Source organism: Mangifera indica, chromosome 18, assembly GCF_011075055.1.
Source record: "Mangifera indica cultivar Alphonso chromosome 18, CATAS_Mindica_2.1, whole genome shotgun sequence".
NCBI lineage: Eukaryota > Viridiplantae > Streptophyta > Magnoliopsida > Sapindales > Anacardiaceae > Mangifera > Mangifera indica.
This window is the reverse complement of record NC_058154.1, coordinates 2,604,747-2,631,483: the sequence shown is the minus strand read 5'-3', so window position 1 is coordinate 2,631,483 and position 26,737 is coordinate 2,604,747. Positions and strand designations below refer to the sequence as shown.

The 26,737-nt window shown below is 32.9% G+C and overlaps 2 protein-coding genes, 1 long non-coding RNA gene and 1 other non-coding gene across 10 annotated transcripts; 3 read left to right on the top strand and 1 right to left on the bottom strand.

The window, feature by feature from the left end:
- Positions 1-7,283: 7,283 nt before the first annotated feature.
- On the bottom strand, positions 7,284-11,950 carry LOC123201796. Of its 5 annotated transcripts, none has more exons than XR_006498871.1 (11): positions 11,535-11,950; positions 10,852-10,926; positions 10,722-10,766; positions 10,436-10,639; positions 10,273-10,359; positions 9,856-10,105; positions 9,567-9,775; positions 8,446-9,250; positions 8,178-8,275; positions 7,719-7,944; positions 7,284-7,637 (listed from the first exon to the last, which is right to left on the bottom strand). It is a non-coding gene; the product is annotated as an uncharacterized LOC123201796 (long non-coding RNA). The 5 variants fall into 5 exon arrangements; XR_006498872.1 differs by having other exon boundaries at positions 9,587-9,775; XR_006498870.1 differs by having other exon boundaries at positions 8,446-9,775; positions 10,436-10,482; positions 10,551-10,639.
- Positions 7,576-7,649, top strand: TRNAI-AAU. The gene has a single exon. It is a non-coding gene; the product is annotated as a tRNA-Ile (tRNA).
- Positions 11,951-16,390: 4,440 nt separating the features above from the next.
- LOC123201970 (serine/threonine-protein kinase AtPK2/AtPK19-like) lies at positions 16,391-20,212 on the top strand. Of its 3 annotated transcripts, none has more exons than XM_044617655.1 (7): positions 16,391-16,502; positions 16,936-17,898; positions 18,078-18,160; positions 18,242-18,362; positions 18,524-18,697; positions 18,791-18,898; positions 19,706-20,212. In XM_044617655.1, exons 2-7 carry the CDS (start codon positions 17,221-17,223, stop codon positions 20,015-20,017), a joined length of 1,476 nt encoding a protein of 491 aa, XP_044473590.1. In that variant the 5' UTR covers positions 16,391-16,502; positions 16,936-17,220; the 3' UTR covers positions 20,018-20,212. The 3 variants fall into 3 exon arrangements, with proteins under 3 accessions (XP_044473590.1, XP_044473592.1, XP_044473589.1); XM_044617657.1 differs by lacking the exon at positions 16,391-16,502 and adding an exon at positions 16,533-16,555; XM_044617654.1 differs by lacking the exon at positions 16,391-16,502 and adding an exon at positions 16,737-16,761.
- Positions 20,213-20,602: 390 nt separating this feature from the next.
- On the top strand, positions 20,603-24,801 carry LOC123201969 (serine/threonine-protein kinase STN8, chloroplastic). The gene is made up of 5 exons (XM_044617653.1): positions 20,603-21,245; positions 21,334-21,507; positions 22,066-22,470; positions 22,815-23,179; positions 24,563-24,801. The coding sequence occupies exons 1-4, from the start codon at positions 20,685-20,687 to the stop codon at positions 23,160-23,162; spliced, it is 1,488 nt and encodes a 495-aa protein (XP_044473588.1). The 5' UTR covers positions 20,603-20,684; the 3' UTR covers positions 23,163-23,179; positions 24,563-24,801.
- The last annotated feature ends 1,936 nt before the right edge of the window (positions 24,802-26,737 follow it).

The window sequence follows — 26,737 nt, the reverse complement described above, 5'->3', positions numbered from 1 at the left end:
CCTCTATTTAACTTTGAAAATCCCAAATACTCACCTATGAGCAGTTAAATTTAACGAAACACTAACCCCTTAAAATTTTATCTCTTTTCCCCCCCTAAACTTTAAAAACTAAAAGTTTTCCTGTAACATAAGTTTTAAAAAATGACAGTTTTTCCCTAAGGGTTTGGTTTTCAGATCTCTGACATCAAATTCGGTGTCGTTACCGACCATTTATCCCTCCCAAAGCTTTCTCTCCCTTTGACAGTCTCTCTCCACCTATTTGGACACCCGATTAACATCGAATGAGGTTTGAAAGATGATTGGAGATGAAGAGCTTTGTTGGGAAAGACGAAGCTCTTCGTTTTCATCTAGGAAGACGAAGAGCTTTGTTGGGAAAGACGAAGCTCTTCGTTTTCATCTAGGAAGACGAAGAGCTTCGTCTTCCCTAACGAAGCTCTTCGTCTTTTAGAAGAAGATTGATGCCAAATGGATATCCAAATGGGTGGAGAGAGACCGCCGAAGGGAGAAGAAGCTTCGGGAGGGATAGACGACCGGCAATGTTACCAGATTTAGCGTAGGAGATTTGAAAACTAAAGCCTAAGGGGAAATTATCATTTTTTAAAACTTCAGTTGAGGGAAAACTTTTAGTTTTCAAAGTTTAGAGGAGGAAAATGAGATTATATTTTAGTTTATTTTTAATATTATAAATAAAATAACGATTTTACTTTTACTATTGTTAAATTTAACTGCTCATGGGTGGATATTTGAGATTTTCAAAGTTAAAGAGGGGATACTTGGGAAAATAGCAATCCTTGGGTGGGAAATAATCCTTTAGCCAACATTTTATTTTCTTTCAGCCTAAAAATTAGTCATTTACATAAGTGTGTAAATATTTGTGTAAGTGCCAAAAAAATGTTTTTACCAGGAAAATTATGTGACAACTCATAATTCGTTGGATCATTATTGATGGGAATAAATCTCTCTCCATAAAACATTTGATCCAATTCATCTGCATTAAGTTCACCAAACTCCTATTTCTTGTCTACTATCTGTAAGTCTATTTTATCGATACTTTCATAATCGATTTGATCAAAATTTGATTTTTTGTAGCATAACTTGAATAGCTAAAATGATAATAAGTAAATAATTAAAAAAATTAAAGAGCAATATACCAATACCCATTTGTAGGATACAATCATATGTAAAGTTGTAAATAATCATTAAATATGATAAAATAATCTCAATAAAAATATTTATAAATGTAATGATGCATATTTGACAATTGTGTTACCTATTTTGTAACTTTAAGTTATAATAAATAAAAATAAGATCATTTACATATTGATGCTCCAATTTATTTCTCCTCTTAGTATGTATGCATTTAAAAACATTTCAATTACGCTTACAACATGAAGATGTTAAAGTTTGACTAAGAATTTTAACTGTAAATTTCTGTAAATTGGGAGTACTATATCCATATGTTTTCCATCATTCATCTAACACAAAATAACATATAAATAATTATGTAATAGAATTTCATAAATTAAAAAAAAAATAAAGACAAAAAAAAAATATATGAATTAAATTCATACCAGGTTGTGTGGTTTTGGATGTTTGAATAGTAAGTTGACGTGAGAAACTCTCTTCATAATCGCAAAACATTCTACTCTCTTCCACTAACTTTACTTTATTAATATTAAACATACATGTTTTACTCTCAACAACATCTAGAAAACCTTGTAATATCTCTAGTTTTGTGTAGAAAGATTCACGATTATATTGAAAGACAGGATTCAAGTAATACATAGCTGCATGAATACCTCGACACAATATCCTATCCCACCTCAACTTGATTATTTGAGTATAAGACTTGAAGAATTTCTTTTTATTCTTAAACAACTTTTTTATCTCTAACCTAACTCTATACATTCCATCGTAGACATATCCTAATGAAGGTCTCTCATTTGAGTATACAATACAAAACAAACGTATCAATGGTCCCGCAACTTTTACAATCATACCTATTTTGTTCCATAAATTATTATTCAAAATTATGGCACAACCTTTTTGCCTTGATTACTCGTCGCATATCTGGAATTAATAAAAAACTTGTTAGTGACCATTGTTTGCAAGTTATGCTTATGTTCAAAAGAAAGTTGTAGCAAACCGAGTTGCACCAGATCGTATAATTTCTCTCTATCATTTTCTTTTCCTCAACTAAGCGATTAATAATATATGATTATAAATAAACTTTGTGACAAGAAATGCACATTTGGAAATTTTGACAATGTGATCTATTTCATCAATATCCTTCAAAATCAAATTGATATAGTGTGTTGCATTAGGCGACCAAGTAATATTTTGATATTTTTCAGATAATAATCTTCCAATTGTTTTATAGTTAGCTTCATTATCAGTCACAAAATGGACAATGCTCTTAGACCCAACCCATAATACTATTTCCTTAAACAACCCAAATAATGTGTCTGTTCCCTTTACAATATCAGATGCATCCACTGATTTGATAAACAATAAAACTATGTGTATCCACTTTGGGTACACAAATATATATACATTTATATGTGTCATCATGTGATTGGATGATTTTGAATTAAGAATAAAACAATAACCAATCATTTGATGACACATATGAGTGTGTATATATTTGTGTACCCAAAATGGGTATACATAGTATTGCTCTTTGATAAAACAAATATCTTTTGGATAATACACTAAGAAATTTATCAATGACCTATTGGAAATATCTGTTCAACCATCAATCATAAGTGTACAACCAACATCTTCCTAATTTTTTTTATAATTATCAACAAGTAATTGAACTTTCTTCTTTGAATCATTTAACAAATTCACCCGTACTTCATAATATGTGGGTTGCTTATATCCAAGCCCAATTATAGTTATGACATCTAACATAGGTTGGAAATAGATAGAATTTAGTGCATTAAGAGGGATGCAAATATCATATAGAAATCTCACAACAACCATGTCAACTCTCCATTTGACTTTTTTTCCAGTCAAAACACTCTTTATTGAAGGTTGAGACCCCACTAGTAGTCCTTGGAGCAAAAAAATCATCAACACCAATTGGCTTTTTCTTTTTGAATCATTTGTTGCTTTATTTTTTTTTTCTAGAAGATCCAGTATTACCTTCATTTATGTTCATTTGAGAAGACAACCCTTTGAATTCTTCATGTGCAATATCACCCTCAAATTGAGATACACTAGCACCAAAAGGAGTTGCATGCCTACAAAAATCTTGTCTTTATTTTTTCCAACAATCTCATCTAATGCATTTATCATTTGATATCTAACATCATAAGGAACTTTAGTGCATAAACCAACATCACCTTTCTTTTCGGCCAAATGTTGCTTCATTTTATATATACCATCTCCTCTAATTGTCTTACCACAATATAAACAATTCAAGATCTTCCTTTTATTCTCATCAATATTTTCAAAAATATGTGTTCAAGCAACATCACCTTTCACTCCATATGGTGTCGAAGAAGCTCCAACCCCAGATGATGACTTACTTCTACTTTATCTATTTGTTGGACACAATAATAAATCACCATAAAAATATATATCAAATATATATATATATATATATATATATATATATATATATATATATATATATATATATATACACATATACACATACACATAGAGATAGCATTATGAATAAAAAACTTTCATAATTCGCATCTGTCATGTTTGAAATACGAAACATAATTTTTATATATATGAGCAGTAAAGTAAATAATAAATACTACTTATGCAAATAAATGTATATATCTTTATCATAATAACATAATTAGGTTTTTAAAGTATAACTTTTAATTTTTAAATTTAATAACAACAATATTCGTAATGTGAAAGTTAGAGACTCAAAAACTCATAATCAGGTTTATTATTCAACATACATAACTTTATACATTCGTAATAAACAACAATATTTGTAATTTGATTAATCACAACTCTGGCTTGCGATAAGAAAATTGTCATATATTGGTTTATTATATATATATAGGGTGTCATAGAATACTGATATGTAACTTTTAAATTCTTGGAAATTAATTACATTACAAATGAAGTATATCCAAACATCTAATATAGATTCATATTATAATTACAAATTTATAGAATAAAATTAAAAATTAATAATAACATATTAAATACACAATAACAATAAGTCAATTATAAACTAACAATAACAAATTCATTTATTATTAAGCACTAAAAACCAAAACATATTAAATTACAAAAACAAATAAACATGATGATGATATTGCTGGCTTGTTGTGCACCAATTAACCAAAATAAAACAAAAGCCTATTGTTACACCGATTGACAAAAGAAAACAAATATAAAAAGTCTACTGTTGCAACAATTGACCAAAGAAGATAAATATAAAAAGTCTACTTTTTATTTTTCTAGAACTCATATTTCAAGCTATCAATTTATACGTTCAAACGGAAAAAATTTTATACATTCAAATTGAAAATATTTAAATAAAGATTACACAATCTTACAATGACCAGTTTGTCGTTGGTACTGTTGAAGTACAATCATTGGTCACTGTAGCATAGGAAATTGTCATCATTAGTTGTCGTCTCAACCTGCGATATTGTCGACAACAATAACAAATACATGTGTTAATATTTGTTGTTGTCTAAACCTGTGATAGAAACTAATATTTAGCAGTGTCCTTGTCGTCATCAATTGTTGTCGTCGTCGACCAAAGATCAACTATTGTGATGAAGTTAGAATGAGTCATCGGTAGCCAAAACTTCACAACATGGAAGAAGAAAAAAAAGAAAGAAAACTATTCATTTTAAATATAACACTGAACAGTGAACCACTAAACTGGGTTTGATCGTAAATCGACGGTTCAATCCGATTTTCACTCTAAAACGGTTTTACACTTTATATCAACTGTCTACAATACTAGTTTATGGTCCGACCAGTTAGACTGATCAATCTAGTCTAGTTTTTCAATCCTTGTCTCAAATTACTCAAAAGTAAAACTCATTAGTATTTAAAGGTGATTTTGTTATTTTCTTTTTATAGAGAGACTAAAGTGATAATTTTCAAATATGGTAAAAAAGGTCAAAAAGTCACAAAGAAGGGAGACCCGTAGATCTTAAAACCCTTGTTGCTCACCTCCTCTCTGGTTGATCTTGTCATTTCCAACTCCTTTTGATATTGATTTTGTCTTTTCTAGCTCCATCTCATGCCCTCCTTGGAAGCTCTTCTCGACGCTAATCTTGTCACTCGTAACAGTTGATCCTTGCCATTGTTCCTTGATCTGATGGTTAAATTGTGACCCGATACACCTCCTCTGATTAAGCCATAATTCAAAATGATCCAACAACTAAACTCATTGGACTGAAAGGGCTTCAAGTCTCATTCGAAATGATTGAATTGATCAGTCCAATTTAAAAAACCATGCCTATTACAAATGAAGTCAACATAAAGAATGACTAATAGCTTTATCAGGACTGTAGGTAACTATCAAGTTACCTTTGTTAGCCTTTGTGTATGCAAGGCTACAGCTTCATGAACAACAATTATGTTGGATACAACTTTGAGCACATCTTCTACAAGCAAAGCATAAAGACTTGGCCTAGAATCATCATAAGAAGATTGCATTTGAGTTTGTGAGCTCACTAAGTCATGAGATTTTAAGGTGTAAGTTAACTCTTTGAAACTTTTTAAAGACTTATCGATATTTTATTCAAATCGAGTGATGAACTTTTGAGCTTACTAAGTCAACCAACATCAATCTCAAGTTAAGTTGAACTTAAGTGGCTCAAACTCAACATCAACTCAAAGCAATCTGAGCCATGAACTGTTTGCAAGCAACTAGACTCATTCGTAGCTCTAATCATGCAACATAATGTATAGAGGTTTTTCTTCTCCATCAAAGAAAGTAGGAACCAACAACCTACCAAACTTGATGGAATAATTGATATCCCAAACGAATTCCATACCCCATGAACTAATGTTCAAGTGATTTCATATTTTTTATCGAATATATTAAACTTTCACTATTTCCTACTTAATCTATCAAATTAATTACCTTGCTTCCAAAACAATACAAAACAAATAATTATAATTGTGTTTGTTTAAAACCTTCAATAAGAAACCCTAAAGTTTGATCACTTCTAAAGAAAAAATTATTAGTTCAATTCCTTTAATTAGAATATCAAAGTATTTAATCCCTCTAACTAAATAAAAAAATTTTGATCTTCTTAATAGGTAAAAAAATAATAATTTGATAACTCCAAGTGTTATTAACCCTATGTAATATACAAAATTTGGGGCAAAAATTTGAATTAACTTTCCAATATTTATGTGAAAAGTGGAAAGATGAGTTACTAGACTCACTCACGCTTTCACCTCTATAGAAAATAAAAAGATAAGTTTGTAAACTCAATTAAACAAGTTTTTTGCTTACTTGAGTTTTAGAAGGGTGTTAGAATATATTTCAAATATATTATTTCTGTTAGAATATATTTGAATGGATTTCAAATATATTGTTTTCAAATATATACCAATGAAATGCATAACACTATAAACAAGACAAATGAAAGAAAGAAACTGCTTGTAGTTTCAGGATAAAGCACAATCCCTCACTTAAAAAGCAGCTGCAATCTTTTTAAAACTAGACCAGTGATTGAACTGATTATCTCATTGGTTTATAGTTCGATTGAAAATTGACCGGTTCAACTTATTATCAAATTATGATAAATTTTTTAAATAATATCAGACTAATTAATAGATTTTGTTTAAAAATTTATAAAAAATAAAATCAATTAAGATATCCAGACTTATGGTGATTAAAACATATCATTTCTAAGGAGTGACAATTATTCACCTGATTTCAATAAAATATTATATTATAAAAATATCCTTATCTTATAATACAAAAAAAAAAAAAACATAATTCTACAATTCATTGTTTATAAAATACATTTTAATATATATGAGATACCTTTTTTTTATTTTTTTTCATTGTATTTTTAAACTTATGTTTTAACCAATTCATCTGGTTCACCGATTTTGATTGAGTCAACAAAAAAACCACTTTTTAATGTTATCAGACTTAAGGCCAGTGCTCGGTTCAAACGGTTAAACCGGTTAGTTCGATCCGGTTTTCAAAACAATGATATATTTAAGGCCAAGGGCGACTAACAACACAAAAGTTGTAATGCTCAGATAATGGAACCTTGGACCGTGAACCATTAACTGAACTAACAAGCAGCAAACATACCAGATTTCCACAAAAGTAGTTGCTGTAATTATCCAATAAAATTAATAAAACATAAACTAAAACTAGTCTCAAACTAGACGAGGAGTTTCTGTCAAATGTGTATAAAGCTTCAACCTTTGCTAGCAATATCATTCACAGGTAAAAGAAGTACCTGGCTAACATCCTCAAGAGGAAACCTTTCTGATTGACTAGAAAGCAAGTTTGGCCTCTCTTCAATTACCAGTACAACCCACTACAAACAAAACTAAAAATGCAGATAGTGATAATTTGAGACTGGAAATTATTGCCAAGCATATGGCCTATTAGCTCAGTTGGTTAGAGCGTCGTGCTAATAACGCGAAGGTCGCAGGTTCGAGACCTGCATGGGCCAGATTGATTCTTTTTTCATTTTTCCCTGTCAAACATAAGCTAAGCTATGTATAAAACAGTTCATACTTACACTCAGCAAGAGGGTGTAACTCTGATTTGGAGTGGTAGAAGGGTCATAAGTAATCCATTGGAAGCTCCTAAACCTTCTCTGTTTCTCTCATGTTTGGATTTGATTTCTTCTTGCGAAAACCTCTCACTGTGCCACGATCATCATCAAATTTAGTAGGCCATTCAAAGTCCACATATTCTCCAGGTTCATCTATCAAAGTTCCTGGATTCTGATGGTCCCAAAAACCCTGGTCCAAGAAGCATTTGAAGTTTTTATTCATGGTAGACAGCACCAATAGAAATATCTATCACCTAAAATGCAAAGTCAATGCAATGACTTCAACCTTTTATAAGAAAATAAGGAGGTTTGGCATGCTGCAACTATACGTTTCTCTAAAAAGTAAGCTGTTTACGAACCTCGGAAACTAAACAAGTGAGGACGTGTAGTAGCTATCATGACTGTAGGTCACTATCAAGTTACCTTTGTTTTAATATATGCAATGCAGCAACCCCATGAACAAAAACTTTGTCAGATACAACTATGAGCACATCTTCTACAAGCAAAGCATAAGTACTGACCTGGAAACATGACAAGCAGATTGCATTTGAGTTGCACATAGGAACTCATATAACAAGAGGATAATCTCAATACATCCGACACGTTGAAGTTAGGATTGATTACTGATCATGCAGCATAGTGTATGGAAGGATTTCTTCTATAATAAAAGAAGTCGGAACCAACAACCTACCTAACTTCATGGAATGATTGATATCCAAAACGAATCCAGTTCAAGCAATTCCACAGCCCCTGAAATAATGTTGACAGTGCATCCCCACACCTAGATTGCACAATCCATATGATAATAAAAATTGAAGCTAAACATGAAATAGTGTTAACAACACTTGGAGAAATCAAACTGTTAGAATTCGTATATACATTTCCTGCAGGAAAAGAGGAAGTAAAAAAGAGAAGACTTTTAGCTCTTGGAAAAGGGACCAAGAGACCATTGCTCTAATGCAAAATCAACCGCAAAAAATAGGGAGACATGGCAAAACAAAGGAAAAAGAAAAAGAAGTAGCTGTGGAAAAAGTTGAAAAAGGGAGCAGGTGCTACAGAAGAGAGGAAGGTGCAACAACTAAAGGAATGTTGGGAGAGAGTGGTTCTCTCGGCAGCTGAGCATGTACAGTGGAGGCTCAACTGAGTTTTGTGGATTTCTTTCTGTGACTAATCTGTTACTGGAATTGTAATTTGGCTAGCACTTGTAATCAAACATAGCCATTGAAAATAGTCATTGTATTGAAGAATTGATTTTGTAAACTTCACTAAGAATTATTCAATACAATACATATTTTCATCATCTACTTTGATTGTGTTACATTTCTTTTTCTATTACATTGCTTTGCATGCCCTTGCTGCTGTTGTGAATGGTTTGCTGGAGATTGTGGGGAGTGCAGAAGAGGTAGCCCAGAGAAGGTTCTGCAGTCAGCTATCGGCCCAGGTATCCATCACAAACTTTATTTGCTCTACTGAAGGGATTGAACTTTGAAATTTTCCTGTTGAAGGTACCAACTTTCAGTTTTTTTTATTGAAGAGACTAAACTTTCATTATTACTTATTAAAAATACCAGACTAATCACCTTTCTTCCAAAATAAAACAAATGATTTTAATTGTGTTTATTGGCAATATTCAATCGAAAATACTAAAAATTTGGTCCCTTCTATAAGAAAATCTGAAAGTTCAATTTCTTCAATTGAAAAAAAAAATTGGTCCTTTAATAGAAAAAAAGTTCATTCTCAAACTAAACCAAGAGTTTCAGTCAAATGAGTATAAAGCTTCAACCTTTTCTAGCCATATCATGCAAGAAGTACCTGCATCCTCAAGAACAAACCTTTCTGATTTATTAGAAATCAAGTTTGGCGCACTTCAACTGCCAATACAACCCACTACTGGCATACAATGGTGTGGGACTGCGACTGAATATTATTCATATTAAACTTTAGATACAATAAAGGCATTGCCTATTAGCTCAATTGGTTAGAGTGTCGTGCTAATAAGGCGAAGGTCGCAGGTTGAAGACCTGCATGGGCCAAATTCGATAAAAATATTAAATTTTTAATTTTTCCTGTCTTTTCTGTGAAATGTAAATTTATTACTTACACGACAGCAAGAGGGAAGCACATATCTGCAGGGAAAGGATGAAGTGTGAAACGCTCTGATGTGGAGTGGTAGGAGGGTCATAAGTAATCCATTGGAAGCTCCCAATTCTCCTCTGTTTCTCCCATTTTTGGATTGGATTTCTTCCTCTCAGCGTGCCACAATCATCATCAAATTTACCAGGCCTTTCAAAGTCTGCATATTCTCCAAGTTTATCTATCAAAGTTCCTGGATTCTGATGGTCCCAAATACCCTGGTACAAGCATTTCAAGTTTTGATTGATAGTAGACGGCACCAATAGATATATCCATCAGCTAAAATGCAAATTCAATTCAATGAATTTTAACTTTTTATAAGAAAATAAGAAGGTATGACATGTTGCAACTATACGTTTCTCTAAAATGTAAGCTGTTTACGAACCTTGGATACTAAACGGGTGAGGATGTGTAACTATCACGACTACAGGTAACTATCAAGTTACCTTTAAAAGCCTTTGTATATACAAGGCTGCAGCCACATGAACAACAACTGTGTCAGATACAACTTGGGGCACTTCTTCTACAAGCAAAGCATAAGTACTGACCTAGAAGCTGTAAACCACTCGCAAGCAGCTCGGCTTCTTTGCAACCCCTAATCATGCATCATATTGTATGAAGGTATTTCTTCTCAATTAAAGAAAGTAGGAACTAACAACCTACCAAACTTGATGGATAATTGATATCCCAAATGAATCAAGCTCAAGTGATTCCACAGCCTCTGAATTAATGTTGAAAGTGTATCCCTGCACCTATATTGCAGAATCCATATGATAAGAAAAAATGAAGCTAAATATGAAATATGCAACATTTGGGGCTGAAATTTGGATTAACCTTTCCGATGTCTTGCCGTCCTGGAGTTACAACTCAGTATACCACCTGAAAATGTCACAGATCAAAGATAGCAAATAAAAGGCCAAAATGACAGCTACAGCAATATGTGACTGCCAAACCACATACATACCGATGTTTCTAGTCCAACCATTTTGAAATCATTTTTCGTTTCCGTCTCATCCTCGACAAGCACAAAATCACCAACCTGTAAATAATAATACATTTAATACTCTGTTCAAGACACCAATGAGGTGGTGCATAACACTATAAACAAGACAAATAAAAGGAAGAACTGGCTCGTAGTTTCAGCATACAGCATAGTCCTCCACTAAAAAATCAGCTGCATGAATATTTACTGTCAAGGACAACTAGCAGCACAAAAGTATTTACACTCAGATGATGGAACCTTGGAAAATGAATTATGAACTAACAAGCAGCAAATATACCGGTGTTCCACAAGAATGACTGTTCTAATTATCCAATAAAACTAATAAAACTAGGGGTGAATTTGATTTGAGCTGATTGGGCTTGGATCGCTGTTCAGTTTGGCGTGAACCATCTCATTGTGCCGGCATCGCCACACCAGAAAATTGGCTTGCCGGCGATTCTTCTTCTTATCTAGTGATAATAACTTCTTCCCGAGTGATTCAAACAAACCAAACTCGATCTCGAACTGGCTTTTTTATCCAAGCTCAAACTGGCTCTAATTCAGGTTTGGCACAGCCGGAATACACCCCAGTCAATATAAAACAAAAACGAAACAAGTCTCAAACTAAACCAAGACTTTCTGTCAAATGAGTTTAAAGCATCAACCTTGGTCTTTCTAAACCAACAGTATTCTCATCTTCACTGTTTTGACTCTTCTTTTCATCCTTGAATTCAATAATTTCTCTTCCATTTTCAACATTAGAAGAGTCTGTACCAACCTGTTCCTTGAACTCAAATTCACCAAACATGTCCTGATTCTGGCTGCCATTTTTGCTTGTAGTGGGTTTAAAGCTGCACATAGAAAACAGTATCTAGCCATTTCCAATCTAACATTTGCATTGTGTGGTCTCGAGTTACTCGATAAAGTTCAAACTTGGTGACACAGAGCAGAAGATAGAAGGGTTGAGCCCACTCACTCATTTTAATTAAAAACTCAAAATTCCAACTCCATTTTTACTTGCAGAAGACCCCAGAAATTTTATCAATGGCGGGAAATCCTCTTCCATTATGATGAAAATGAAATTTTTATGGAAGCCAAGATGAATTTTATCAGCATCATCAGCTTGCATTATATGATTAATATTATTACGCCCTTTAATTCCAAACAAAGGAATTTCCTTTGCTGAAAAATCATAATCAGTGTCTTTAACCGAAAAATTAAAAGCATGAAAGTAACATTATTTTAAGGGAAATTTAAAACATAGGCAAAAGTAAGGGGGTTTAAGTGAAATTGCCCAAAAAATTCAGATTAAAGAAAAAATGCCCAATTTTTGTGAAATGTCGAAACTACCCATATATAAACCCAGCAAATTTCCTTGGTTCCCACTGTGAAATCACTGTTCAAAAACAGGGGAAAATTCGAAATTTTCCCCTGTCCCACTGTCAGTCGGATTTTCGGCAATTTTCGTGGTTTCCGGCAGTCGAAAATGGCACAACACGTTAGAATATCTTCCGTCATCTTGTTTGAATCAAGTTATTGTTCATATTATTGAGATTTGAGTGAGATTTTGCGGTTTAGGGTTTCGATTTTGAACAATACTTGAAATATTTTGATTCTTGGTTGTTTTCGTTGAATTTGTTGAGGGGTTTTGTGTTATTAGATGTGTAGATTTGATTTGTGTTAAAATTAGAGACTAAAATGACGATTTTTGACCGAAAAATGGATTAGATCTGCCGATGCTGCCATGAGATGGGGGGGGGGGGGGAATTTAACGTTTTGCAAACTTTTAGGGGGAGGAGGAATAAGGGGAGATCCATGGGGGTCCATGGAAATTTGACACTAAACCGTGGGTTGGGTGAAAATTAACTTTTTTAAAACCATAGGGTTTATATGAGACAAACTTTGAACGGCCATAACTTTTGATCCGGGAGGAGTTACGGGGCCTATAATATATCAATGCGAAGCTCGTTTCGAGCTCTATAACAACAACTAGTTTTTCTGGTTGCTCTGAATTTGGAGGCCAAAATAAAACTGTTTTAATATGTATTATGCAGTTTTTTTATTTTATCAAATTTAAGATTTTCGGTTTTTATGATTTTGAGTTTGTTTGTGACCAGACTAGACTTTTTTCATATGTAATTTCCAAATTTGATATTTGAAATTACAATGTGCTTTTTAGACATGTTTTACGATGTAATTACGAAATTTTTGATCGATTTTTCGGTTTTTTCGTTCATAAGCTATTTGAACGTGTAGTTTTCGAAATTTATATATGTTTTTTAGATTTTCGTGTAATTTTTTTATTATTGACATTTTAGGGTATTTTAATATATCTATTTATTCATAACATGTTATTTTCAATATAGTTTTCACAAATTGATTTTTTTGATTCGAATTCAGAAATACGAATTTCTTCTTTCCGAACAAACCCGTAGTAATTGATATTAAATAAAAATGAGAGTGAAAGTAAGTATTTAAGTGATATAAGAAATATATGTAATGAGAGTGAGAGTGAGGGGGTTTATATAAATGAAGGGAAGGGTAATTTTGGTATTTTAGAAAAAGTCATGGGCATTTTTGCTTGAAAATAGTGACTTTGGGCATTTTTGCTTAGTGGGACGGTATTTTGGCCATTTTTTATAATTTCCCTTATTTTAAAGACCAACAGACTTATTCCCACCCAAGGTTTGGGGTGTTCCAAACTTTTAGCTATAAAATTTTAAAAACTCAAATACTCATACTCTTGCAAAAATTCTCTATTAAAATTAAAAGTAAAATCGTTATTCAATAAAAAATTAAAAAAAACACTTAAGTTTTATCTCATTTCCTTTTCTTAATTTAAGAAACTAATAATTTTTCTCTTTAAAAATTTGAAAGTTATCATTTTCTTTTAAAATTTTTTTTCTTCTCTGATCATCCCTTTCCACCCATCTTTCCATTTCAACCATTCGGGAGACACCGTCTAGGGGCAAATATATATATATATATATATATATATATATATATATATATATATATATAGCGAGAGAGAGAGAGAGAGTTCTTAACATTTTATTGTATCGTATCTAGAAAATTTAATTTTTTATATTATATATTATACATTTTATTTTATAATATATTTTAATAAAATAATAAAAATTTTAATTATTATATCATTTTTTTAGATTATATCATAAACAAAAGTAAAATTCCAGAGTTTCTTAGATACATTCGTATAACATTGTTACTTTTTTAAAAATATATATTTTATTCATATTGGTACAACCATAAGTACAAACCAATAGGTATTGTATTATACAATGTATTATGTCAAAATTTTTTATATATTTTAAGATATATATCATTTTTAATTTGTATTATATCATATAATATGTATCACGTATTTTATAATATTAATACCTATGAGCCGAATATGTTTGATAAATGTTAGTGATTTCAATGTAAACTCAATTCATTATTTAGGGAAGATTTTGCATGAGTTGATTAATTATCACCACTAAATTTGTTGCAAAATTTAGGAAAATTAATGTTGGTATGAGAAGTGAAAAAGGTTAAAAGCTTCTTTAACATGTATTATATGATACCCATTGTTTAAAAATCTAGACATGATTGATTAGTATGAATGAGACTTGACAATTAGTTTGATTTAAATTAAGGATAAAATTTTTTAAAGTGTTTGGACCAGAGTGACTTATTGTTAGGTTGGTTGAATGGTATCTGATCCATTCGGTTAAATTGTTATGTTAATGTCGATATGATTAAAACAAATAATAGTGTTATGTGAATAATTTTATACATAAATAATAATGTGTAATCATATAATTGGATAATTGAAAATTAAAGATAAATAGTACCCAATATATAGCAACACATTATTGTTTATAATAAAAATTACTCAAACTAAATATGTCCTTACGAGTAAAAATTCCCAAAAATGAAAAAGTGAGCATCGAAATAAAATAATTAATGCTATTTATATTTAGTTTTAAGTATAAAATAAAATATTAAGATAATATGTCATCATATAATTAAATATCATTTTATTTAAATTTAAAATTACGTAATCATATAGTAACACATAATCTAAATATTCAATTAAATACTTAAAATTTGTGATCATCAAACCAAAAAGATTGAGATCATAATAGTTGAAGTGTATTGAAAATCTAATTTTTTGTATCATATATTGAATGTCGTATCATATCATATCGCATAATATAGCTTTTAATAAATTAATTAATAAACCAATAAAAAATTATAATTGATATGTCATTATTTTAGAAAAGTATCATAAATACTCATAAAAATTTAAAAATTCTTATATACACCCTTAATACATCTATTTTTATTAAAAATATATATTAATCTGTATTGATAATATATATCGTATCATATAGTATATACTTTATCATATAATATATCTATTATATCGTATTAATTTAATATATTTTATAATATTTATTATTTTCTATTAGTATGTTGCACAACCAACGGATTATATATTGAGATGCAAGGCTTAGCTTAGCGTAGAAGCTTAAGCTGTGATCCAGTAACACTTGTCCAGCAGCCACGCAATCCAAATAGCATATTCCGACTTCCCTCAACCAATTACTCGATTTCTTATTAGCTAAATTACAATTTCCCACCCAAGCTTAGTATAAATCGTTTTTCACCCCTACATGACATAAATTTTTTATATATATATCAGAATTAGATTTTCTTTGAAAAACTCAATATATAAAGATAATTAATAATAATTTTAACAACCATATATCAAAAAAAAAAAATTAAAAACAACTCTTTCATATGTCAGATATAAATGTTTTAATAATAATAATTTAACATTTAAAAATTTTTGGAAATTTATAGATCAATTCTTTAATTTTTTGAAACCCTTTACTTTAATCACTACCACCGCCATAAGATCATTGCAACCATAACCTCACCATTGCCACAATTGCATCCAGAGCCTCTTGACATCAATCAACTTTTTTATAGATTGTGAAATTTACTTATTGATTTGATGACATAATCAAGTTTTATCAACACTTCATATCGTTTAATTTCTTTGTTGACTTATAGTTTTTTAACGTCAATAAATGGTTGACCAAAAAACTAATTGATATACCAAAGTGTGGGATAGGTTTTCAAAGAAAAGGAGGTAGTGAGTGACGACGGAGAAAAGAAGAAAAAAAAATATGAGGGTGAAAGCAAAGGAAATAATAAAGGTATTATCTAGTTTAGATATTTAAAGAGTTTTTAAAATTTTGTTAATTTGAGTTATATAATAATTATGAAAAAAAATGAAATAGGAGGGAAAAAATAGATATTTCACTTATCATTTAAAAATTTTTATTATTGAAATTTGATTGTGGGTGAAAAATGTTATTTATGTGATCAAATGGTAAAAAAGGGTGTGGGGAAAACTTTGGGTGGGACATGTACAGTCCATTCCAATCCAATCGACCACTGCTTTGCCGCCACGTGTATCGTCTCCGAAACCAAGCATTGCCTTAAAAGTACGATTCAAATTCCTTCTATACTTGCGGCTTGTCCGAATATTCCATTGTTTATTTATTTCTTCATAAAGTTTCAATCTTGGTGTCGATGCTCCTTCTCCGCGTTCTCTCCAGGTGCCCGCATTCTCTCTCTTTCTCTGTTCGTTTTGTTTGCATGTTTGGAATACGTAAGAATGTAGATTTCTTATATTTGTGTATAGAATTCAACATGTTTGTTTGTTCTTAAAGATTTGTTTTAAAAGATGATGTTTTTGTCCTGCTGTTTATCATATTTCAAAAGGGTTTGTTGGGACTCGAGTTTATCTATATATTTGTAGATAGGTTTCGAAATTATGACTCTGTTGGTGTTGGGTTTTTCTGTATGAAGTTACGTGTATGTATTTGCCTCTTCAAGTTCATTTTTTTTTTGTTTGATTTGCCTTTTTAATGCTCTAGGCAGGATTGATCAGAGTTATCTCTTTTATAGAGATGAATGAGTGAGTTTTTGATCCCGTTGTGGGTTCTTTTAGAGGCTGATTTGGTGCTTTGTTTTTGCATTGAGTTTCAGATTTGACAACCTGATCTTCATGAATTTGAGAACTTCTGGTGCATCGTCCGTTGTTTCCTGCAAGTTGGGAAACAAGAGCTACTTCTTCTCCTGGATTCTCTTTTGCTTGCTGCCAAAGTTTCTAGGAACTCCCATTGCATACGTGCCCCCGTTCTTCTTGTTAATTAAGGCCATTGATTTGAGTCCTTCAACCGGATTGGTTTTGGAGAATTTTAGGGGAATTTAGCCAGTTTGGTGATTGCTTTCACTATCTTCATTTGGTTTCCTTAGATAAAACTTGGTAGCATGGTTTCCTCTCATTTACCAGGTTCCCGCATGTGCAAACCACTCCTTACAGAGCTATTTCTTCCTACGAACCCTGCAGATGTTGTTGTATCTGAAAATGTTGAGCTGGATTTTTCTGATGTTTTTGGTCCTGTACCTGTTCAGACCTCAGCTCAATTAAGTTGCAGTGATTTGGGGAATTCTGTAGTTGATACATCTGAAGTTAGTGAGATAATTTATGAAGATTCGGTTGTCATTTACAACCGATCACATTCTCTGGTTGGCCCCTCTTCTTGTGTAAGTGAATCACTGAAATTGAGCAAGCTCACTCTACATGAGACACAGGATTCAGAGGAGCTACTGGACTGTGTTGAGGGAGAGATGATAAAAGAATTTGAGAAATCCTCCATTGACAAGGTTATTTCTAATAATGAGCATCTTGAAAATGTCAATGGATGTTCTACTGAGGTCTGTAGTGTAGGCATTGAGGATTTTGAAGTTTTGAAGGTTGTTGGGCAGGGTGCATTTGGAAGGGTGTATCAGGTGAGGAAGAAGAATACCCCAGAAATATATGCGATGAAGGTTATGCGAAAGGACAAGATTATGGAGAAGAATCATGTCGAATACATGAAAGCTGAGAGGGATATTTTGATGAAAATAGATCACCCCTTTATTGTGCAACTCAAATATTCTTTCCAAGTAATCTTCACAGTGATTATGAAATGCTTTAAGCTGTTTCTTTTATTTATTATAACCATCACCATGATTTACTAGTAGAATAGATTGCCGCTTTAATATCTTAATTCCTTATTATTATTATTTTTTACTTTTTATTTTTAACTCTAGACAATTAAGCTTAACTCTTTCTTGACACGCAGACCAAATATAGATTATACCTTGTGCTGGATTTCATAAATGGAGGACACCTTTTTTTCCAGCTCTACCACCATGGCCTTTTCAGGTTTGTTTGTTCTTTCTTTTTTAGATGGTTTCTGGAACCTTGTAGGCATTAGGCTGATTAACACCTGTGATTTTGTTCTAGAGAGGATCTGGCACGTATATATGCTGCTGAGCTTGTTTCTGCTGTTTCTCACCTTCATTCAAAGGGCATAATGCATAGGGATCTTAAACCTGAAAATGTTCTTTTGGATGCAGATGGCCATGTACTCTCTTTTCTTCTCTCTCTATTTATTTGTCTTATTGATGCAGTGACTTATCAATGGCTATGGGCAATAACTGTTGTGGACTTTCTCTAATTCCATAACATGTACACAAGCGCAAAATTTTTAGTGAAAAATGACATTATACTCAATTCTAAATATAGGTAATGCTTACTGATTTTGGCCTGGCAAAGCAATTTGATGAAAATACAAGATCCAACTCTATGTGTGGTACAATTGAATATATGTCACCTGAAATTATTCTTGGAAAGGGCCATGATAAGGCTGCAGACTGGTGGAGTGTGGGAATTCTGTTGTATGAGATGCTCACTGGAAAGGTTGGCATTCTTCAATAACTATTCCTGTATGATCCGTATTGTGTCTCTTTTGGAATTTTTACTCACTATTAGCTTTGTGTTCAACTTGCACAGCCTCCTTTTATCGGTGGGAACAGACAAAAAGTCCAGCAAAAGATAGTTAAGGATAAGATCAAGCTGCCAGCATATTTGTCCAGTGAAGCACATGCTCTGTTGAAAGGGGTAAAAACTTGATGCTTCAGCAAGTGTTTCCTTTATTCTATTACTAACGCAAAATTTGAACATTGTATCTTTCTTTTTGCCAATATGATCTGGTATGATGGCTTTTAGTGATCTTCTTCCACATACAACTGTGTCATGCAAAGGGTTTTTTGTATGTAAACATTCAATTCTATTCTATATTTGAGGATCCACATGAGATACTTGTAGTTTTGAAGTGACAATTTATTGGTGACTAACAGAAGGTTGGGGTTCCTCAATTCCTTCTTTATTTGAAGGGTGATAAGAATCTTGGGAGAATTATACCCTAAAAGTTAGTTGTTAAGATTAGAGAGATCAAAGTCGTATAAACCCTATACTAGAAGCTTATGTTTTTTGATGTGGGGATCCAAGTCTTACACCTTGCATTTAGGATTCTAATATACCACCACAATCTGTAGCCTCGATGCCCAAGTGTGTTGATTATATGCTAGCCTTAAGTGAACACTACATTGTCGATGTCATCACTTGTGTTATATGATTGCAATTGAGAGCCGTGCGATTGCAATTTAGAGATGTGATGGTGATTTTGATACTAAATTATATGAATTTTGGGGTAATCATATTCCAAAAGCTATTTTTTGATATTGAAAAATTCAAAACTGTGTAAACCCTACACTAGAATCTATGCTATTTGATGAAAATTTCAAGTTTCATACCTTGTACTTAAGTCTCAATAAAGGGATTTGTGGCCCAAACTCATGCATAGCTAATCGGTATTTTATTTATCTTTTATGAATAAAAGCTGAGAAACTTTGTTTTTTGTTTCAGCTACTACAAAAGGAACCTAGCAAGCGCCTAGGTAGTGGACCTAGAGGAAGCGAGGAAATTAAGCAACAGAAGTGGTTCAAATCAATCAATTGGAAGAAACTGGAGGCAAGAGAAATCCAACCCAGCTTTCGTCCGGATGTTGCAGGGAAGCACTGCATTGCTAACTTTGACAAGCAATGGACTGAGATGCCACTTTTGGATTCTCCAGCTACATCTCCAAAGATCAATATAAACCCATTCATCAACTTTACTTATGTGAGGCCTGCTGATTCATTCCTTCTGAGTAGTAGCCCCTATTCTAGCTTTATATGATGTTTTTGAGGGATTACTACTTTCGCCAGTCGATAGTGGATCTATAATGGTGGCATAATTTGAAAGTATTTTACTCAGTAGACAAACTACTCTATGGTGTATTACATTCTCTGCTATAAACATATGTTCTGTAGACTCATCCATCCTCGTTTCCTATTATAATAAGTTATGTCCTTAGTTGACGGTGTTATTGAAGGGGTGTTATTGAAGGATTGTTGACACGGTAAAACTGAACAGTAATGACAAATAGATAAATAAACAAATTTTGAATTGAGTTGTTGGATTAGAATTCCAATTCGAGATAAAGACGGTTGAGTCAAGTCAACTTGGATTAAATCAGCCATTATACTAATACGCTATTTCCTGGAATTCCCCACATTACATTTGTGGTTCATCAAATTTACAGTAATTAGAGAGACATGATTATCAGCTTATTTACCCATGTAAGTCCATCATGGTCTTTTTAAACGAAGAGAAGGCAACTCATCAGCTTGTTAGAGACTTGAAAACGAAATAAGCTGTTTTTGTCCACATATTTCTTGGTAAATTGGATAAATCAAAGCATTGGCACGTGGCACAAGACCAACCTCTTCAGATTCTCGAACAAAGCAAAACAAACTCAAAACATTAGTTCTTTCTTTGTAGTGCCAGACTAGTAGTAAATAGTATGGCCTCCTTCTTGTCTCCAACAACAATTTCGCTTCAATGGAACCCCAAGATTATTTGCTTCTCTCCTTTAAAACCACCTTCCCAAACTAATCTCTCTTCTTTGTCAAATCGTTACAGAAATATTCCTGGAAAGTGCCATGCATTTTTTGGTGACATCCCTGATGATCTTTTGGACCAGTCATTTTCTCAATTTCCACTTTTTCAATCTGGTTTTGTGCAATTTCAGGAACTATCAGAGGTTCAAAAATGGGGGTTTCTTGTTTTTGCTGGGCTGGCATGGATATATCTGACTGCAAGGCCTGGTGTTCTTGTAGGTGCCATTGATGCATATGTTCTAGCTCCTTTGCAATTGGGTTTTGACAGCTTGATTGGGAGGAAGAACTTGAAAATGACTGATTTTGTGATAGGAGATAAACTAGGAGAAGGGTCTTTTGGTGTGGTGTATTCTGGAGTGATTGTTCCAAAGAATGTTACTGTTGAAGAGAGAGGCCAGAGAAAGGGAAGAGGCAGATCACTAGAGTTAGATAGCCGGTTTAAGGAAAAGGTTATTCTAAAAAAGGTAACGACTAACACTCAATCACATAATAACACATTAGTATTTATATCTGTATTTGCATCCATTGATTTTCATTGATGGGTGCATGCAGGTGAAAATCGAAGTTCAGGGGGCTGAAGAATGTGGTGATTATGAGGAATGGTTTAATTATAGGCTGTCAAGAGCTGCTCCTGAAACATGTGCGGAGTTTCTTGGAAGTTTTGTTGCAGACAAAACAAACTCACAGTTTACCAAAGGTGGCAAATGGCTTGTTTGGAAATTTGAGGTACTTCACTAAGCACTTCAAATACTAATTTGAAAGTCTTTTCCATGTTCCAACTTCCTTTGATTGGAAAAGTGCATTGCATGGTCACAAGGACTATTTCAGCATTCTGCACAAGCTTGGACGATAAGCTTACCATTGAATCAATGCTTGTAAACTTATTCTGATATTTCAACATAGGATTATTTGTTTAAATATTAATGATATGCCATTTTATCATCTACTAAAAACCAGTTTGGTTTCAAGCTCATTTAAGCTAGTACACAATATTACTGGAGGATTGTCAATGAGATAAATAGTGTTACAGATGAACAAATGAGTCAATTTCGAATTGATTTATTGAGATAGAGCTCCAACTTGAAATCAATTTATTTGAGTCTAATTATAGATTTGATTAGAGTCAACTCAGATCAGATCCACTCATACTAAAAACACAATATTGGATTTCTATTTTTGGCTATTGTTAGTTGATGAAATGAACTTCCTGTTATATATCAGTATAATTGTACACAGCCTAAATTCATGTTTGCTGCACTAATTGTAGGGATGTCCATGTCACAGGGAAATCGAAGTCTTGCTGATTACATGAAAGATCGCAACTTTCCTTTTAACTTAGAGTCTTATATGTTTGGACGAGTCTTGGAAGGTGTAGATTCAACAAAAAAGAGTGCATTGATTATCAAGCAAATAATGCGCCAAATTATATCTTCCCTGAAAAAAATCCATGACACAGGCATTGTTCACCGGGATGTAAAGCCAGCCAACTTGGTAGTGACAAAGAAGGGAAAGATCAAGCTCATAGACTTTGGAGCTGCCACTGATCTTCGGATTGGCAAAAATTATGTACCCAACCGTACTCTGCTTGATCCAGATTATTGCCCTCCTGAACTATATGTACTACCTGAGGAAACACCAAGTCCTCCTCCTGAACCTGTTGCTGCTTTTCTTTCTCCAATTCTCTGGCAGGTATTATAGTTTCCATCTTCATATATGCATGCATTTGAGATGGTTGAAATTATGTACTTGTGGGGATGCATTGATTTCCTTTTGGAAACTGCAATACTCCTATGCGAACCTCACATCAATAAAATATAAGAGAAATATTGGGTATGTATGGATATCCCACATTGCTAGCCTATGAACTTTTAAATTATTAAGATGCGTTTTGTGATGGACTATATGTCCAAATAGACAATATCTTTATTCTTAATAGTGGGCCGAACTATTGGATGTCAATGTTACAGAAACTATAGTTACAACTCAATGTGTCTAAGGCAGTACTAAATTTGAGTTTAAAATTATTGTTGCAGCTGAATAGTCCTGATCTGTTTGATATGTACTCGGCCGGGATTGTACTCTTGCAAATGGCAATACCAACCTTGAGATCTACAGCAGGCCTAAAGAATTTCAATTTAGAAATAAAGACAGCTAATTATGACTTGAATAAATGGAGAGAGTACACCAAGTTGAGGCCTGACTTAACCATTCTTGATCTTGACTCTGGAAGAGGTTGGAATCTAGCCACAAAGCTTATTTCAGAGAGAGGTTTCCTCAGAAGAGGACGACTATCAGCAGCTGCTGCATTGAGGCATCCTTATTTCTTATTGGGTGGTGACCAGGCAGCTGCTATTCTTTCAAAATTCAGTTTATCCAAGTAGTTTCACTACTTGCTGATGTGAGTACATTCCTGATGAAGTTTTTGCACATCCTCATTTCATTTTCCAGTATGTGTTGTAAAATAATTACAGGTAATATAAATCAACAAGACCCAAAAGTAATAGAACAGGAGTAAGGGAGCTAGAAATATTTCTCTTGTTTGTCTTTCAACCCAGTTTTGGTGAAGTTGTGTGAAGAAATACAAAGAAGAGGGCCTATTTGTTGTGACCCAAAAGTTTTGCCAAGTATAATTGTGCCGGCATAAGTCTGTTTCATGCTTCTACTTGTTTTTTAACTTTTCATGTTTAAACGATGACCATATACCTCTTGTATAGGTGGTTGTTTGTAACATATTTAGATAAATCTTATATCGACAAAACACATGAGAGATATTGGTAGGTATGATCATCCCACATCGCTTAGAAATGATAACAGAAAATTAATTAAAAAGTCTATAAGCTCTTAAATTATCAAAACGCTTTGAAGTTGCAATGCCAAAAATCCAAACTATGACGGATTTTGTGTTTAAAGCGAATAAGATCTTGACAATGTACCAAGGTATTGATCTAGGATGTTATGGAACAGACTTATGCTAGCAGAATTCTACTTCTTGATATGGGCTGCCAAAACATTTGTGTCACTGTAAATCAGCCCTCTTCTTTGTATTTCTTTTCACAACTTCACCCAAACTGGGTTGTAAGAAAAACAAGAGGAGCGACATTCTAGCCTCCTTACTCTTGTTCTATAACTTTGAGTCTTGTTATTTTATATTTTTAGTGTTGCAGATAAGTTTCAAATGACAAATATACAAAGTTCATTGTCTGTGGAATGAGGCACTATTTACCTCATAATATTAAGGAGACAATGGATAAAGAATGTTTTGACTGGTCACAAAAGTTTTACAATACCTTTATGCGTTCTTTAGCATATTATTCTCAGTGGAGTGTGAGGAAGACAACTTGACCCTAAAAATAGGATCTCTGACTTGTCTCATATTAGAGGGGGTTCCCTGACATAAGTAGAGGCAAGGATGGAGACAAAAACAATATTTACAATTAGGGATGAGATTTAGATGAAGATAGATATATCACTATCCACTCTATCCCTACTCCTACATATTTCTAAAGTATAATTTACGAAAATATCTGTTATGGTTTTAATTATTTATGCCAATGTCATTATCATAATAGTACTTAAATGGAGGGAATGGAGAAGGGGAGAAAATTATTCTTTGTAGGTCGGGGACATAAATTCCCTGTAATCCTCATAGAAAAGATAGGGGCAAGGATGTGCCTAACCTATCCATCCCCACCCTTTCCCTCTCCATTGCCATCTCTAGCTGAGTGATTATTCTTCTTAACTACTTCATAATTTGAGATAAAACAGCTGTTTTTTTCTTCAGGGATGCAAGGATGAAAAGAGTTGCCAAGGCAAGTGGCACAATGATGTTTTTGCCAATTGATCAATATTGTTTTTTTTACAATGGATAATCAATTAAAGGTATGTGATAGCATATTTCTGTTTTAGAAACTGTTACTCACATTCTCCTTTGGCCTTTCAGCCAATACAAGAGGTCACAATGTAATTTTACATTGCTTTTGAGAAATGAATATATGAAAAGTTCACTCCTTTTTTCCCTTAGACAGAATCTTCTTTATTGCAGTTGCAGTTACTGTTTTTAAAACTGAACTGACCGGTTAAAGCAGTCCAACCAAAACCCCATAAATGATGTTATCATGTGTAAAAAATTGAAGAATTGGGAGTGTTGGAACTCAAAGCCAGGTCCCAACCATTGTCTGGGCAAACCAATAACCACCAGACCAATATTTTTTTTTAAGATTTTACCATTTGGGGATTCAAACTCCCTGAGACATTATTCAAACTATTATTTTTAATATTTATTTAAACAATACATTGATTCAACTACTAGTTTGACTGTTGGTTGACTCGAAATGGCTTTTTCACTGGGTCAGAAAACATTAGTTTCAAACAATCTTCTTATTTAAACCTTGTTAGCTTCCACTATTTGTTTCATTAAAATCATTATATCCTTTAGTGTTGCAAAGGAGTCATATGGCTTGTGGACTACTCACTATCTCGACTTGGTTATTGTCTCGATTAGGTGCACTTGTGAGTTTGTGGTTCAACTTAAGTATACTATCAATAAAGTGAGTCAACTTGGCTAGAGTTTTAAGAAACCCCAAACAGTTTAAAATGTAACATTTACACAAGCAAAAATTCATTTTAACCCCACTAAATTTCTGTATTTGAATGAAAAATTCGCACATACAACCTAACCTAAACTTTGAATATACGAGGTAATTGACACTTGTAATGCACATACTTAATGTTCACTAAGTTGAAAATTATTGACACTTCTTGCATTCAAGTTGAGGCAAACTTGAATAAAGATTAGTTTGAGTTCGGTTTAAATCCAAAATATCAGTTTGAGTTCATTCAAAATGGTGTACAATATCACTGAAGGATTGTTAGTGAGGTGAATAATGATTTTGGTGGAGTGAATATTGTTGCCGGTTGAGTGAATAGTATCACTTGACCGATAAACATTCCAAACTTGAACCGAGTTTCTAAGTTGAAACTTCAATTTGAGTTTAACTTGTTCGAGACTCAAATCCATCCCTTCTTTTGCTTTTGTCTTGATATTGCTTCAGATAAGAATGGATACTTACAATCAAATATTCAAAACAAAATCTGAAGAACATGAACTGTACATCACACAGTTCCCATACATACCTGTAAAATAAGTGTTGCAATTGCTCACCAGCTGAGAACAGTGATATGCTTACTAACTACTTTAATAAGTATTTAAAGTATGAGATTGGGATCCCACATAAAGTATAAATTTTTTATCCACATAAGCATAAGAGCAGTAGAGCATGGTAACAAGTTATGATCCAAAGTTTAAAGTATGAGATTTAGATTCCATAAAGCAAAGTATGACTTCTAGATAAAACTTGATCACAACCGAACTGGGTAAGGCTCCCATTTCTACAGTCTGCTTAATATCAAAAAAAGAAAAGAGACTGAAGAGGTCTCTTATGGAGGCATTTTATATAATGCCTGCAAATGTAAGTCTACAGAGCACCTCTGTTGGTTGTCTTCTGACAAGTACTGCAAACGCTGGGAACCCACCTCCATACTCTCTTCCAAGTCCAGATTTTTAGAAAAGTAACAATGGCATCATACTATCACAGATGTGATTATATGATAGCTCTAATGCTACTGCACACCCATAGACAAGAATGAACCCATAAACGATTTTTCTTCTTTCTAATTCTAAGCAATTCTGTTTGTCACCCAAGGAAGACCAACAGTTCATTGATGGCTGTATTGAAATTCATCACATTATGAATGAGTGTTTCACTATTGAGCTTGGGCGAGAGAGTTCAATATAAGGTCAGAGTTTTGGTGGATAGTTATAGCAACACTATCCAAGTATGTCTTGTTACCAACGGTTGGCTATATGAAAGATTACTGAAGGCCAAAAAATATTGTCAGTTATTGAGAAGGGCGTTGCAACACTAGGCAAATCACATATTCACAAAGCACTAAAAGG